The sequence below is a fragment of the Guyanagaster necrorhizus genome (genome assembly GCF_019112545.1).
Source record: "Guyanagaster necrorhizus MCA 3950 unplaced genomic scaffold BT62scaffold_9, whole genome shotgun sequence".
NCBI classification, from domain to species: domain Eukaryota; kingdom Fungi; phylum Basidiomycota; class Agaricomycetes; order Agaricales; family Physalacriaceae; genus Guyanagaster; species Guyanagaster necrorhizus.
In genome coordinates, this window is record NW_025064888.1 from 1,093,300 (window position 1) to 1,110,045 (window position 16,746).

At 40.1% G+C, this 16,746-nt stretch overlaps 1 protein-coding gene across 1 annotated transcript; it reads right to left on the minus strand.

The window, feature by feature from the left end:
* Nucleotides 1-15,722: 15,722 nt before the first annotated feature.
* BT62DRAFT_892146 (cytochrome P450) lies at nt 15,723-16,076 on the minus strand (the record flags this gene model as incomplete). Its single annotated transcript, XM_043183096.1, has 1 exon — nt 15,723-16,076. A coding segment is annotated over one exon (354 nt), but the record flags the coding sequence as incomplete, so codon positions are not given.
* Nucleotides 16,077-16,746: the final 670 nt, after the last annotated feature.

Below are 16,746 nucleotides of genomic sequence, written 5' to 3' on the forward strand. Positions count from 1 at the left end.
GTTTGTCAAGGTTGACTATGAAATCTTGGGCCCAGACAGAGGTGATGTCCCTTTCAGAGTGAATGGTGATGTTGGGGTGGTAATCCTTGTTAGCAAAAAATGGGAAAATTCTGATAGATATGTTAGAGGCATTATTGTAGGCAAATTCAGCAATGGATAAGAGGGTGTCTCAGTTGTTCTGCTGGTAGAAGCAATAGATGCAGATGTATTATTCCAGAGTTTGGTTTGCTTGTTTCATTTGTCTGTTGGCCTCTGGATGATAACCAGAGGTAAGGTGAAGTTCCATGTCAAGGGCCACAGCTAAGGCATGAGTAAATTAGGAGATGAATTCAGAGCTGCAGTCAGATGTGATGTGACTGGATACCCCATGTTTGGAGAATACATGGATAAGAAAAAGTTGGGCAAGCTCCATGGAGTTAATGGTGTCATAAGTGGGAATGAAGATGGCTTGCTTACTAGCTCAGTCTATGACTACTAAGATGATAGTAAATCTATTGGAGTCTGATAGTTATTCAGTGAAGTCCATGAAAATAGAATCCCATGGCTGTTTGGGAACTGGCAGAGGTTTGAGTAACCCATAGAAGCAGTGTCTAGATGCCTTATTGTGCTCACAAACTGTGCAGGACTTAACATAGTGTCAGACATATTCATGCATCTTTGGCCAGGTATAGTTCTGCCAGACTAGTTCCAATGTCTGGTTTTGACCAAAGTGGCCTGCCAAGATGTGATTGTGATTGTTCTGTAGTATATGGAGATGAAGATCTCTAGACTCTGGGACATAGATACAGCCTTCAAAGCAGAGGATGTCTGATTCATCAATGGACTACTGAGAGAGAGAGGATTCTAAAGTGGCCTTAGTCTGGTGGAGGCTGTCAGAGAATGTAGGGTCAAAAGATTGTGCTTGTTTGATATTGATGTGGAGCTTGTCAATGTCCATGATGATGCTGGCTCAGAGGGTAGGGCCTTCAAGATAGGTTGCACAGAGTGACACAGAAAGTTGTTCTTGGATGAATATGGGTTGGAAATTGTGGGGGTTGACTTGGGCAAATTGGCTATCCTCCTCTTTAGGGTAGACATCTCATTGTCTAGTGAGTGCATCCAGTTTTCCACCAAGTTTTCCAGGGCAGAAATGAATTACTAGGTTGAACTGGGATAGGTATTCAAACCAGCAGACTTGTTGGTGGGTTAGAATCTTAGTGATGGCAAAGTATTCAAGGTTCTTGTGGTCTGTTATAACATCAATAGAGTTCACAGAGCCTTCAAGGTAGTGCTGCCAATGTTTAAAAGCTTCAAAAATGGCCAGGAGCTCCTTGTCATGGGTGTCATAGTTGAGTTTGACATTGTGGAGGCTCCAGGAGTGGAATGCAATTGGGTGAATTTCACCATCTTTGAGGTAGATGGAGAGGATAGCTGCAATGGCATAATTGGAGACATTGGTTTCCACTACTATCTTTTGATCAGGAACTCAGTGAGTAAGGATGGGAGCATATGTAAAGGCCTGTTTCAATTCATTGAAGGCAGCCAAGCATTTGTCATCAAATTTCCATAGAGTTCTCTTGTGGATGAGTCATGTAAGGGGGATGATGATGTCACTATATTCATGTATGAAGCAATGGTAGAAGTTGGCAAAGCTAAGGAAGGATTGAATGTCCTTGACTTTTTCTTCAGACATGCAAAGTCCTTCAGATGATAGGATGTAGCCTAAGTACTCCATGGAGTTCTGGTTGAATTTGCATTTGGAACCTTTGCAGTAGAGTTCATTAGCTCTAAGCCTGTGTAAGACCTTTTGAACATGTTTCTGGTGATCTTCCAGGTTGTTGAAATATATGAAAATGTTGTCAAGGTAGACTACTACTGATATATCAAGCATGTCAGAGAATATATTGTTCACAAATCATTGGAATGCTGCTAGAGCATTTGTGAGGCCAAAAGGCATGATGTGCTATTCGAAGGAACTGTAACGGGTCTGAAAGGCTGTTTTCCATTCATTCTTCTTAGCTATGTGAATGAGATGGTAGGCATGCTGAAGGTCAAGCTTAGTGTAGATATGTGTGGAGTGGGTGGAGTTGAGGAGATCAGAAATGAGGGAGAGAGGACAGCGATCTTTCTTGGAGATTTTATTTAGGTCATGGTAGTTGACACAAAGTTGGAGTTCACTGGTCTTTTTCTTGACAAATAGAACTGGAGCTCTATGTGGAGAGTGAAATGGAGTAATAAACTCATTGCATAGATTATCATCAATAAACTCTCATAGAGCTTTGAGTTCAGATTCTGAGAGAGAATAAATGGGTTCAAGTGGTGGAGATGTCCCTTCCTCAAGGTTGATTTTGAGATCATACAGCCTGTGTTTGGATAGCTTTTTGAAGAGGGTATCACTGAAGACATCTGCAAAATTGTGGTACTCTACTGGCACTGATGAAAGATCTGCTGGTTCTATGGATGCAGCTTTGACTCCAATATTAGGCAAGAAAGGCTGCAGTGTGAACTGCTGAGTGCCTTCTTCTGCACTGGCTTGGACAAATGCAGCAGCAGATATGATAGAGATCTTTGGATATGCTTTCATAGTAAAAAACTCTGAGGGAGGATAGGAGTAGATGGGTTTGTATGGAAATGGAGTCTGCTGGCTACTCAGAGTTGATTTGAAATGAGGTGAAGCCCCAGGAGTTAGACTGATAGAGTCTGGTAGGCATGAAAGTCTCAGATTTGAGCTGGAAGACTCAGAGAGGGGTGGACTGTTGTTCTGTGGGCATGGAAGTCCCTGGGATATGGTGGAGGCTGCAGAATTGATTGGAGTGAGATCCTGGTAGCTTGAGTGGAAAATGATACTGTTCTCAGCCCAGTCAATCAGTGGATTGTAGTGAGAGAGCCAGTTGTATCTTAGGACAAGATTGCAAGACAAATCCAGAGGAGTGACATAAAAGTTGATAGAAAAGGTGTCTTCAGATGGAAAACAAATGGAGATGATTGTGATTTGATATATATGGCTCCATCAGGAGCCATCAAATAATTGAAGTTGCACACTAGGGATGGTTTTAATGGGAATTTCATTGGCAGCTACATACTTAGTGTCAACAAAGCAGTGGCTAAAGCTAGAATCAATAAGGGCAAGAAAATGCAGGATGATATAAGTTGGAGAACCATTGGATTCTATAGTAGTCAGTAATTCTGCTGAGAGGGGAATATGGAAGGAGTGATTGGAAAGAGATGTTGCATTGAGAGTGATGATCTCTGGTGTGCAAATAGAGTCAATGCAACCCTGAACTCACACAGAGAGAACAGAGTTGCTTCTTAGTTTTCTGACTCTGTTGAGGCTGGTTCCACAGAAGCAGTGTCAACTTCTGCTGTATGACCCTTGGCAGAGGCTGCTACCTTCTGCTTGTTGCAGTCCTTGGTCTTGTGTTTGGCTCCACAGAACATGCAAAGGTTGTTTTAGCACTGGTGGTCTTTTTCTTCCTGAGTAAGATGGCTATCTTTGTCTAGCTTGTCAGTATAGGGCTTAGGGGTGGTAGATTTTGGTGTGGAACTGGAGTCCAAGGAAGACGTATTAGACTCCTTGGATTTAGGGTTAGAGAATTTATTGTTCTGGTTTTTCTGAGCAATTTCAGTCTTTCAGGTCCAGTAGTGAGCATCAAGTTCTTAGGCAAGGAAGTGCATATCATGAAGGTTGTTTAGCTTCCCATGGTGTGCCATGTCATCCTTGATATGGGTGCAGAGGCCACAGTAAAAGGCATAGCAGAGGGAGTTATCTCTGTACCCAATTTATGAAGCATACTGGTTGAATTGAACTATATACTTCATGATCCGATCTCTATTGTGCATCTGAAGGTGTTCTAATGCATCTTCAGCATCTCCAATAGTATGAAAGGGGCCAAAGTTGCTATAAAGCTTATCTAGAAAAGCTGCATAGGAGAATTGCCAGGCTGGTGGATTCCACAGATTGGGATTAAGAATGTCTGGTTCAAACCAGTTAAGCATGGTGCTGGCTAGGAATGAAATGGCATAGTTAACCTTGTTAGCATCTGTTGCAAATGCAGTAGGTCTGTCATTGAAGTTCAACTGAAGGGAAATGATAAAAGCCTTCAGTTTGCGAGGGTCAGAGCTATCAAATAGTTTTGGTTTCTTGACCTTGGTATGGATAGTGGCTGGTTTAAGGTTGTTGAGGGAAGCAGAGACTCCTTGTAACAGGTTTATGAATTCTAGAAACATGTCCTGCTGGTTTGGATTGTTACTTTCTGTGGGGCCATCAGAACTTCCTGAGCTATTGAGACCACCTGATCCTTCTGGTCCACCTGAAAAGGGTTTGGTGGATTGCCATCTGGTTCCCATCAGATGGGAGTATGAGTAGGGGTGTCTTCATCTCTGCCCTCTGAGTCTGAGCTGTCTGGATTCCCATGTATGTTGCCCAGGAATAAAGAGTCTATTAGAGAGTCAGTTCAGGCACCATATATCAGGCTGGCCCATTGGACTCTGTTGGTTGGAATGCTGGTGGCATTGAAAGGGTTAGGGGAATCATCATAATTAGGTTGGCAGGCAGTGAAGCTAAAGTGATTGTAGATTTCCCTATGAGAAGGTTGTTCTCCACTGGAGGCCAATCTAAAAAGGCCTGGTTGTTTCTTTGAGGCAGAGGCTGGAATGTCTTCCATAGAAAACATGTTTGGATGAGTGGGCTGAGTTTGTTTGGGATTGGTTTCTGTGGGTTCAGTAAATATGATGGATATGATAAAATTTTCAACTCAAGGGTTTCAGTTCGAATATACTGTTAGAAATGTGCCAATCGAGTGAGCTTGAGTGCATGCACAGAGTCTGATGGAGTGCATAGACATCAATGAAGCTATTAGCAATGCCACTCTTGAGTCAGAGTCCAAGGATCTGAATAGACAGAATGGAGTTCTGTCAGAGAAGCAAACTGGAATATCCTTTGGGATGGAATCTGACAGATGAAGTAGGGAGGAGTTGAAGTGAGTGCAAAGTGTAGATGGCTTATCTAAGTTGATATTTGAACTGAGTAGTTATGATGATGTACATGGCTTTATATACTAATAGTAGCTAATTCTGAGTTGGGTTCCATTGGGTTCTGGTGTCAGTATTCACTACTGAGTTTGGGGTCTAGATATTACAATGTGAAATACAGATGTGAAATGATAATGGTGAAATGAAATTAGTAGGTAATAAAAAGTAGCTGGAGTCCAGTGGGTAGCATAATTGGATTCATGGTTGGTTGAAGTGACATGGAGTCCAGCAGCATGCACATAACACTTACCTTCTATGAGCTATGAGTTTCTCTTAATGCCCACATCTCTGACCATACACTCTGAGAGTACCTTAGAAGCTGAGCTGCTTGATTATTTCTCAATGAGGAGTACTATCAAAACTTTTGCCTTTATAGTGAGAGACTGGAGGCAGCACAAGCAGCAGGAGGCAATAGGTATGATAAGATTGGATGAGGGCTCTGAGCAGTATTCTCTAACACCTCCATCTCCAGTGAGCCTGGTCTCAGCAACTACAGGACAGCTCAAGGTGATACTCTTCAATCAGCCTATCTGCTCTCTCCTTGAAGAGAAAGAAGAGAACAGTGAAGAGAGGGATGATGAGACAGAGAACAGTGAGAAATCTCATAAATATATCAACTATATCTGAGAAGATACAGACAAAGAGGTGTTGGAAGAAGAGATATGGAAAAATAAGGTGATAGAATACTAGGACTTATATGAGACAGGAGTAACATTCCTATGGCATGATGCCAACTGGTTGGTGTCACATCTAGGAAAACTATATATTAACACAGAAACAGAGGAACAAAGAGAAATCTTATAGTATGCCACCACAGAATATGCCATCAACACCTATAACTGACAGTATCTGGAGGATCAACTCCAGCAGATAGTGCTGTACCAATCAAGGTTTGAAGTATGATCAATGCTGCAGTCACTACCCATCACCCCAAAACCAAAGAGCCAATCAGCAATGTCAATCTGCAGCTGACAAAGCCAGTATTCCTATTCTTCCCCATCAATTCTTATATTAGCAACTTGGCTTACTAAAACTCAAATTTGGTCTGAAACATGGCCTGCAACCTATCCAAACCCATAGACAAGAGTAGAAAGTTGGCTGCTAGCTATACAGCCACCAGCAGATGAAGCCACTGACAGTAGTCACAGCAAGGAACCAGTATGAGATGACCCTAAAGCAATCCATTTGGGGTTCATAGTATGAGACAGAGTGATAGTATGAAAGGAGACTGCACTCCAAGGAGGCCTAGTGGCCAATGATAATTCACTACACTCTTTTTCAGGGCTATCTAAGAAATAGCATCAACCATCTTTTGATGAATGGCCAAATCTCATGGGACTACTGCCAGAAAACACTGCTATGTTGCAATGCAAACCCAATCTACTTTGAAAACCCTGCCCCTTTAAGGGGGTATCTGATGATATTGATTGCTTCCTTGTCAACTGCAAACAATACTTTGAAGTATACATCAGATATCTCAGTATGGATATGAACCAAGTCATTTTTGCTGCCTCCCATCTCAAAGAGAAGGCAAAGACCTGGTGGATCTTATTATCACCAAACTTCTGATCCATGACATGAGGGTACTATCAGTATCTCTTGTGGCCAGTCTTTAAGCAAATGCTCTACAATAAATTTGTTGATTCAACAGTACAAGAAGTATATAAATAAAAGATCAAGGACTACAAGATAGGAGATAAAGTGGCTATGGACTACTTTGACAAGCTGGAATGGCTCACAAAGCTCATGAGTATCCAAGATGACATAGAAAATAATGGACAAATGGTTAAGGCTCTCAAAAGGGGGGTTTCCTCCTCATATGTCATGATAATTTCAGCCATCAGCATTAAAGCCCTGATGCTGATGGGATATGATGAGTGGAAGGAACAAATCATCAAGATATACAGGGAGTGACAAAGGCAGAAAGCAAAACAGTTGACCCTGCAAGAGTATATCAAGAAATCGACTCTGCCAACCCTGAGCAAGCCATCAGGGACAACTGCTGGAAAATTATCAGGATCTTCGACTGTCTTGACCTATAGTGCTCAAAAGATAGAGATGGGACAACCTATATGGGGACAGAAAAACTGATGGACATAAACTGAATGAAGAAGAAAGACAACTGCTTCAACTGTGGCCAGAAGGGCCACATGGCATGAGATTATCTGAAGAAGAAGTGAACCCAAGAAGACATACAGGCACAGATTGCTGAACTCCAGAAGGAGAAGGAAGGACTCAGCATGAAAATTAAAGTAAAGAAGGTAAAAGATGAGGCTGGTCAATGAGTGGTTCCACTGAGCTGGCCAAAAAACTTTAGTGTGCAACCAATAGCCACTAGTCAGACTAATCAAGTTTCTGTAGTTACTCCTATGCCTACAACTATACATTCAAATATACCCCAGTTACCTGCCACACACCTGAAAGAATTGCCAGCAAAAACTCAACTGCCTATGGGTCAAACTGGAGCAGAGAGCTCTGCTATCTGGCTCAAACCATTTAACACTGAATGGACCTGGTGAGCCATTAAAGATGTGAAAAGCAAAGCAGCAGCCAAAGCTATACTCAAAAATTGGATTCACAAAACCTGAGTTGAAGAAGTAGTTGACAAACTGATTGAAGGAATGCAACAAGCTGAATGATGCTGAGCCCTAGAATGGCTCAATGAACTTTGAGGACCACAGAAGTTTATCTGACAGTCCAAAACCCTGGGATAAGATCTTATCACTAAAGCTCAGATTGAGACACTCATGTCTTGGGATATTCATGCTGTCACTGCACTAATCAACAGCAGGTGTACTAGCAGTTCTATAAACCATGCTTTTGTCATCAAGCACAATCTTCTCACTCAAGCTACAGCAGCACCAATTCCCATCTATAATGCAGATGGGACTAAGAACCAAGTCAGTTTGATCATCAAGTTTGTGGAGTTAAAGCTTATAATCAGTAATCACTTAGAACAAATCAACCTAGTTGTTACTGATCTTGGGACTAAGGAGATTTTTCTTGGACATGATTGGTTGATCTGCTATAACCCACTAATCAACTGGAAAACTGGACAGATCACTTTTACTAGATGCTAATGTTGGAAAATTCCTTTCAAGTTGCCAGACAAAAATCCAGATAACTGATGGGATGAGAAAATGGAGAACAGTGAGACTATCCTCGCTGTAGACTTGCAGAAGACTATATATATTCATGCCATGCATCATGCCAATGATCTGGCCATAAGGGCTAATCCAGGCAAGGAAGAGAAGGTGTTTAAAGAGATAGTACCTGAATGGGTATGGGATTACCATGACCTCTTCAAGAAGGAAAGCTTTGATGAGCTACTGGCTCCAAAGCCATAGGATCATGCCATTGAACTAATCCTGAATGCCAACACCAATCTGGACTGCAAAACCTATCCACTTGGCAACAATGAGCAGCAGGAACTTGATAAGTTCCTGGATGAGAATTTATCCAGTGGGTGAATCTGGCCATCAAAGTCCCCAATAGCCTCTCTCTTCTTCATCAAGAAAAAGGATGAAAAACTTCAACCAGTACAAGATTACCAGAAGCTTAATGAGATGATGATCAAGAATCACTATCTCTTTCCCTTAATCTCTGAACTCATGGATAAGCTCCAGAGCACCAGATACTATACTAAGTTGGATCTCTGATGAGGCTACAATAATGTATGAATCAAAGAAGGTGATGAATGAAAGGCCATCTTCTGCACCAACCAGAGATTGTTTGAGCCAACAGTCATATTCTTTGGACTCACTAATTCTCCAGCCACCTTTCAATAGATGATGAATGATATCTTCAAAGACCTCATCACTATGAGGAAGATTACAATCTACTTGAATGATATTCTTATAATATTTAAGACTCAAGAAGAACATCAAAGACTAGTTTGACAAGTGCTAGCCTTAATGAGGAAAAATCAGCTGTTCCTCAAGGCAGAGAAGTGCAATTTCGAGATGCTCCAAATCAAGTACCTTGGAGTCATCATTAGTGAAAGGAGTATCCAAATGGACTCTGTCAAGATTGCCAGAGTAACAGAGTGGCCAGAGCTAACAAAGAAGAAGGAACTGCAGTCCTTCCTAGGTTTTACCAACTTCTACTGATGCTTCATCTAAGACTACAGCAAGATAGTCCATCCTATGACACAATTAACCAGCAATGCACCATGGACCTGGGGTCTGACTCAATAATTAGCATTCAATGACCTGAAGCAATAATTGGCAGAAAACATAGTCCTAGAAATCTCAACATAGAATGGGAGGTTTCACATTGAGGCCAACTCCAGTGAGAGCACCATTAGTGTGGTCCTCTCTCAGAAACAAGAGGGCCAATAGTGACCAGTGGCATTTCTATCTAAGGCACTAACTATTATAGAATGAAACTATGAGATATATGACAAGGAGTTACTGGCCATAATGCTTGCCCTCAAAGAATGGCAACACTACTTAATCAGGGCAGTCAAGATCTTTGAGATCTGGACAGATCACCAAAATCTCCAATACTTCTGACAATCACAGAAGCTAAACTGCCAGCAAGCTAGATGGGTAACTGAGCTCAGCCAATACCAATATATGCTGTATCACAAAGTCAGTACAGTAAACAAGAAGGTTGATCTTCTCAGCCAGTGTGCTGATCATGATTAATGGGGAAACAACAATAAAGAGGTTACATTATTAAAGCTCAAACATTTCTGAGCAATGATAATGCCAACAGAGAAGGAAATCCATGAGCACATCAAAAGCATGACTTGAGACAATTGCAAGTGGGACTAATAAGTGGCCCCATCACTTAATCATGAATGGAGAACAATGAAGGAAGGGGAGTTGATCTGCTACAATGGATGAATCTATATTTCTTGAGATCAAGCTCTGTGAGGCAAGATTATCACCACTTGCCATGATCATACAACTGCTAGTTATCCAGACATCACAAAGACCAAAGAACTTGTCTTATGGGAATATTAGTGGCCCAAGATGGGCACAGACATTACAAACTATGTCAAGGCCTGCAAGATTTGTCAGTGAAGCAAAACCTCAACCCAACTGTGAGTGGCACTGCTCCATCTGAATGAAGTCCTCTCATCACTATGGACCCACATCTCAGTCAATATGGTCACTAGACTATCAGACTGTAATGGCTATGATGCAATTCTCATCATAGTTGATCACTTTTCTAAAGCAATCATTTCCATTACATGCTTCACTGAATTGACATCAGAAGGTTGGATGAAGATCTTGCAGAATGAAGTCTATGCAAAATATGGGATGCCTCAAGTTGTCATCTCAGACAGAGGACTGCAATTCATATTCAAATTCCTAAATGACCTATATCACCTTCTCAATATCAAATACAATGCATCCACCATCTATTACTCCTAAATAGATAGACAGAGAGAGAGAGTTAACCAAGAGATAGAAAAGTACCTTTCTCTTTTCATCAATTATTGACAGGATGACTGAGTGGAATAGTTGGCACTCACTACATTCTAACATAATAATTGAGTATATTTGGCAACAGGGAAAACCCCTTTCTTTGTCAACTATAGATGACACTCACATGTCACCCAAACTGAACAGCATCATATGATAATATCAGCCTCCACTAATTTTGCCACTACTATAATAAAAATTCATGCTGAAACTAAAGTGGCACTTGAAAAGGCCATATTAACAATAAAGAAGCAATATAACAAACATCATCATGTGGTATATATATACTCAGTCGATGATAAAGTTTGGCTGGATATGACAAATCTCCATCTTTCTTGCCCAAAATAGAAGCTCACCAACAAGTGAACAGGCCTCTTTTTCATTCTAGCAAAAATCAGTGATTCTGCATACAGACTACAGCTTCCAGCCACATGGAAGATCCATGACATCTTTAATGAGACATTATTAATACCATATATCACACTGACATTCTCAAATTAAAAATGCCTCTCACTACCACCCTCAGATCTGATTAATGATGAGGAGCATTATGAAATTGATCAGATTTTAAATCACAAGCTTCATAAAGTCAAAGCCTATGGTAAGAGAATGACAATTACAATTGACTATCTAGTCAGCTGAAAGGAATATAGACCAGAGTCAAATCAATAGATAAATGAAAAGTACATGAATGTCAATGATACTATTCATGACTATGAATTATTTCTAAATTAAGCTATTGAGATGATGGTTTTAAAGAGAAGGTAATGTTATGATTTTTCTATTTTCTTCAATGATTAACCCCTATTTATGCTTAGTCAAGGTGCCTAAATCAGCACTTAAAGACTGTGAGATAAGACTTAGTCATCACAAATGACTGAGTCCAGCATTGTCTTTTGACACAACAGCATTGCCCAATGAAGCACAATCAGTCTTTTATATATGATAGTGATGCTCAGGAACAAAGAGCACAAAGAACATAGCAACACATAATAGGTAGTATTAGTATTATTAAAACAGCCTATACAGTATTTAAGATGGCTCACTCTTACTGGAATCCCCAGCTTTGAGCTAAAGTTTATTCTTACACTATTTTACACTCAAGCTAATTTAAGACCTTGTGACATATTGATCAGAATATGCATCAGTGAACTCAGTCAATCTCCTGAAGTGCAAGGAGACTTCTGTTTATCATGTGTTTCTGTTCACATAATGCTTGAGTCTAACACAAATCTACAACTGCAAAGACAGTTGTGTGAACTAACCCCTCTCTATACAATAGAGTTAGAGGGTGAGAAAAAATTTTCCCATTCTTTAAAAGAACTGGAGGATGTTAGACCCAAAGAAGCCCCAACAGCAGATGTCTCAGATTTAGGACCATATAATAGGATGTACATAGTGAAATTGTGACTAATTATAATATATTGGATCATGTGAATGCTGATGACAGAACCATGAGTGAGTCTGAGGCTATAGAATTAGCTAAACAACCTCACTGCACTGAGTCATAATACACTATACCTTAAATGACCTAAGAAAACATAGTATTCCTATCACTGAATACTAAAAGAGACAGCAGCTCATCTAAGAGCAACTACAGGTCATCCAAGAAGCAGAGAAGAATCTGACTCAGAAACAGTGTGATATTCTAAGAAGATGACATTAGCACTGGGAGTGATCTAAAATGCAGAATCTTATGAGTGGACCCAATTCTGCAATTGCAAAGGAAAGATTTGCTGACCACAATCAGAAAATCAATGAATCTGAGCCAGATATTGGAGCTCAGAAGGAAGCCTTTGAAATGTGGAATCAAGTTCATGATATCAATCAAGAAAAGGATAGTCAATCTGAAAAGGATGATGACAGATTCTAAAAGATCAAGAGAAATCATTAGAAATCTAAGTCTAGCCAGAATCCTGAAGCATGTATGAATGATAAGAACTCCAGGGGCACTAGGTTTGATGACTTAGAGATGGAGGAAACCTCAGAAAAAAAGAAGTTCTACTAGTGGCTAAGAAAATATACTATAAGATGAAGAATGCCATGAAAGAAACATTATAAACTCCATCAACCAGCAATCATGGTAGTCAGCATGGGTCTTTGAAACTGGCAGATCAGTAACCCAGTAATAGTATTTTGGCCAACATCTTGAAGGTGCACAAATTCAAGAAGCCTCATAACCAATTGCCAGAGTGGAAGGCAAATAAAAATTGCAAGAGAAATGAGCAATACTATTGCAAGACTCATTCCTCATTGTCTAGTGAGAGATCAGATAGTGAAAGTGAGTCAGAATCAGATTACTCACTGTTGTCACTATCAGATAGTAATTCATTAAGTTCTGACTCAGAGGCATCCACACCTTCATCTGAGGAAGGATCATCATATGATTCTGACACCTTCTCATCTAAAGAATCTGTAAACCACTTGAAGAGACATCATTGACACCATTTTTATTGATGATGTAGACACTGACACCATTTCAGAACCTACAAGTGACTTACTCACTCTATTCCATCAAATTCTTATGATAGAACAGCAGATAGTGAGAAATTTCAACTGCTTTCAATAGAACTCACTCAGTTTTGCAAGGAGAGACACATTCCTAAGGATGAGTGAGTATTTCTGGCCTCACATTATCTTAAAGAGAAAGCATTATTCTTCTTTATCCAGAAGATGTCAAAGAATTATGCTCAGTAGATGTTGACAGAATTCCTTTGAGGTGTTTTCAATTTCTGCTTCTCTATGAATTATCATATTCAGATGTGTGATAAAATTAAAAGGTGTTATCAGAATGATCATAGTGTTTCTGACTATGTTTATGAGTTGGAAACCTTATAGAACCTTGTAGAAGTGACCAGCAAGCAGAAGTGAACTATAAGGCTCTGGGATAGATTCTGTAATAAAATGCAATGAGAGCTACATCATGCCAAGTTAAATAGGGAAGTATACAAGTGGAAACATATCATCAGAGAGGCTGAGTTCATTGCAATGGCTGAACTTGAGTTAACATCCCAGCAAGCTAAGGAAAAGAAAACATTGGAAGGCAGTGTAGATGATCATTCTAATAGTAATGGCAGTGGCAGAAACCAGCCAAGGAAAGAAAAATTGGGACTGGTGGGCACAAAACCTATTCACATGAGAAAAATGATTCTTGCAAGAGAAGATTCTCTAATGTAGAAGCTTCATCAAGCTCATTGAAGACTTCAACTTCTAAACCCAAGGGGTATATGAATTCAAATGGGAAATGTAATAGATTTGGAAAATCACCTAATCCATCCAGATCCTCTGAATCTCTGTCTAAGGTTATCCTAATGCAAATGAAAATGATCTTTTCTCTGCAGGCCTGGATGGCTTTCTGATCTTAGGTCTAATATCTGATATATATGATTTTATTGAGTATTACTGGTGTCTTATATTGTCTTGACAGATCCAGTCTACATCTATCAGGCTGCCTTCATCCCAACTGCTCTATGAAGTCCAAAGCAATGGCTTGACTCTGACATCCACTCATTCTGCCAGAAATCTCAAGTATTGCAGCCATGCAGAGGAGCCAGACAGATCATCTCCATGAGCTGGAAATAAAAGAAACATTCCCATAATACCACCTGATCTGGCTAGTATTTTCATGTAGTATTATATTTAATCTGTGACTGACTACCAGATATATCTCAGGCTCAGATTGCATCAAGTTTAGGCAAGCACAATGCAGTGCACATGAATGATGACAACCTTATCAAAGTACCCACTGACAATGCTTGTAAAGATATTAAGAAGGAGGAGAGTCAAGAGACTGACATTGATGTCAAGCCCAAGAAAAAGAAGCAGAAGGTATCTGCTCTCACATTGGCACACCAAAGGATTCTGAACAGTAGCTATTCTCACTTCTGATTCATTCTCATCACTATAAAACCTTGGATGGATGATGAGGATAATGCTGCTGATGAAGCCACTCTCAAAGCATGGTTCATGCAATTAGATTATCTGATTGCCAACACAGGTTATCAGGGCCATCCAAATCCCACAGTTGAAGAGCTCAAAGTTGTGAGTCTACTTTATTATAATCATGTATTTCTCAACTGCTTGCTATCCCACAAGATCAAACAGCAATGGGCACAGCACCAAGGTGAAATTAAGACTGCAGTCTGGTTATTTGTTGGCCATTCCAATGTCAGTTTCAAGTTTTTACCCCTGCAAGATGCTTCTGCTATTGAGAATAACTGTGCACTGGTCAAAGCCTTGAAGACTTGTAGCATATTCACTTATAAGGTGTGTTTGCTTCCCCACAAGTCTCAGGCCATATGAATCATTATCTGAATCAAGGACTATGTAAATCTTCAGGGATTGTTTGAGTCACCTCTTCTTTCTCTCACCATCAATAAGTCTATTTTAATGATGGACTCAAGTCAGAAGGACTTTCATTCTTCAGTGTTAGTTGTGAGATTCCTTTCAGTGTGATTGCCCTCATTTTTATGGCAGGACAATGTCTAATCAGACATTTAGCTCTTTTCACTGACATTTATTCATATGGCAGATTCTGTGTGCACTGGATAAATAACAAAGTGGCAAGCATGACCAAAGGGCATGTCTTTCCAAACACTGACATATGAGAAGCCATATAATGACATCTTGGCAAGCCTGAAAGGATGAGAATCATCCTGCTGAGATATTAGAAAGGAGCCTGATGTACCTGTCAACCTTCACAAGGAATTGTTCAAGCAGGGAAGGTAAGCACAATTGATTCATAGATCATTGTGTTTGACTGATAGTTCTTCAGACTGGCTGTCAGTGTTTCAGAGGAAGATTTGAGTGAGGATATCCCAACTGCAGATGGTTTGGTTTTAGGTGCTGCTGATTTTGCAACCAATTATACAGAGCCTGCTGCTACTATGTAAATATTACTTGGACATTCATATCAACTATTTACTAGCAGATGTTTCTTTGCTATGTTACTATACACAATTGTGAATATGATGTCATAACCTTTTCTATTCTATTCATATTTGATTGGGATGCTTGTACCTGATGGCTTTGAAGGACAGAGAGATGGAAAAATGATTGTGAAAGGGGTCTCAGGCCATAGCAGGCATAGCACTATAGGGCTCATAGCTCCATGCTATGGTTGACTATGACAGTGACTAGAGAGATATATAGCATTCAATATCATGAACTTAGCTCTAAGGCTATATGCACTACAAGGTCTAATATGGCTATATACTGAAGATGCATTTTCCAGATGCAAGAAAGGTGCCGATGTCAAAACACAAGTACTTTGTCAGCCTACTGAGCTCTTAGGGTCATCACAACAGGAAGTCTCAACTGTGTCATTACGAAATAGTCAAGTATACCAAGTGGCCAAGCCCCACTATCAAATCCTTCTTCGAAACGCATATCAAACCTCTGCACCAAAAGACTCATCAACATTATCATCTCCTCCATAGCAAGCTTCTTCCCAATACAGCTCACAGGTCCATATGAAAATGGAATAAACATGTCCAGGTTGTGATTCTCTGCAAAGCCTGAACTTGTCATCCATCTTTCAGGAACAAACTTGTCAGAGGAAGGTGAAAAATACTGAGGATTATGATGGATGAAATAAGGCGGTATGTATACCTGCATGCCTTCAGGTAGGAGACTTGTGTAATCACCTGTTGAGTATTAGAGAACTATCGGAATGTGAATCACTTACTGCCTAAAGACAAATTTCCCATATGATAATGTGCTTGGTAACAGCTAAGTGACTAAGTGAAGTGAATGAGGAATGAACTCTCAAACACCAACACCTAACCACTCAATACACAATCACCAAATATGGTTGAGGTCAGTTGTTTCAAGTACGATAGAAGCACTCTTGCAGTCTTAAGTAAAATCAAAGAAACAGTCAATAAAGACAGTTATTTAACTCTATCTTGCTTTCAAAGATGCAATACTCATGAGAGTAGTTTATAACAATGTTTAAGTATAATTAGGACTTAGAATCAATGCCAAATTGCGCTCCAAACCAACTTAGAATACTCCGAAACCCAATGAACTCTGAAACCCAAATACTAAGTCTATCAAGCACTTAGGCTTGACTAGCTGCACTCTTGGCAGGCTAGCAGTCCTCAAAACCGAAGAACTTGTATTCTGATGCCGAAACCCTTATAGTTTGGAACCCAAGTTAATCCAAAACCCAAAATATAGTTATTATTCCAATCTAATCCTCTCTCTAAGTGACAAAGCAACTTAAATAAATCACTAAGTCGAAGCAGAACTCAAAATCCGTTGTCCCAGGGACTAGCTACAGTGGGCTAGAAGGCCTGAA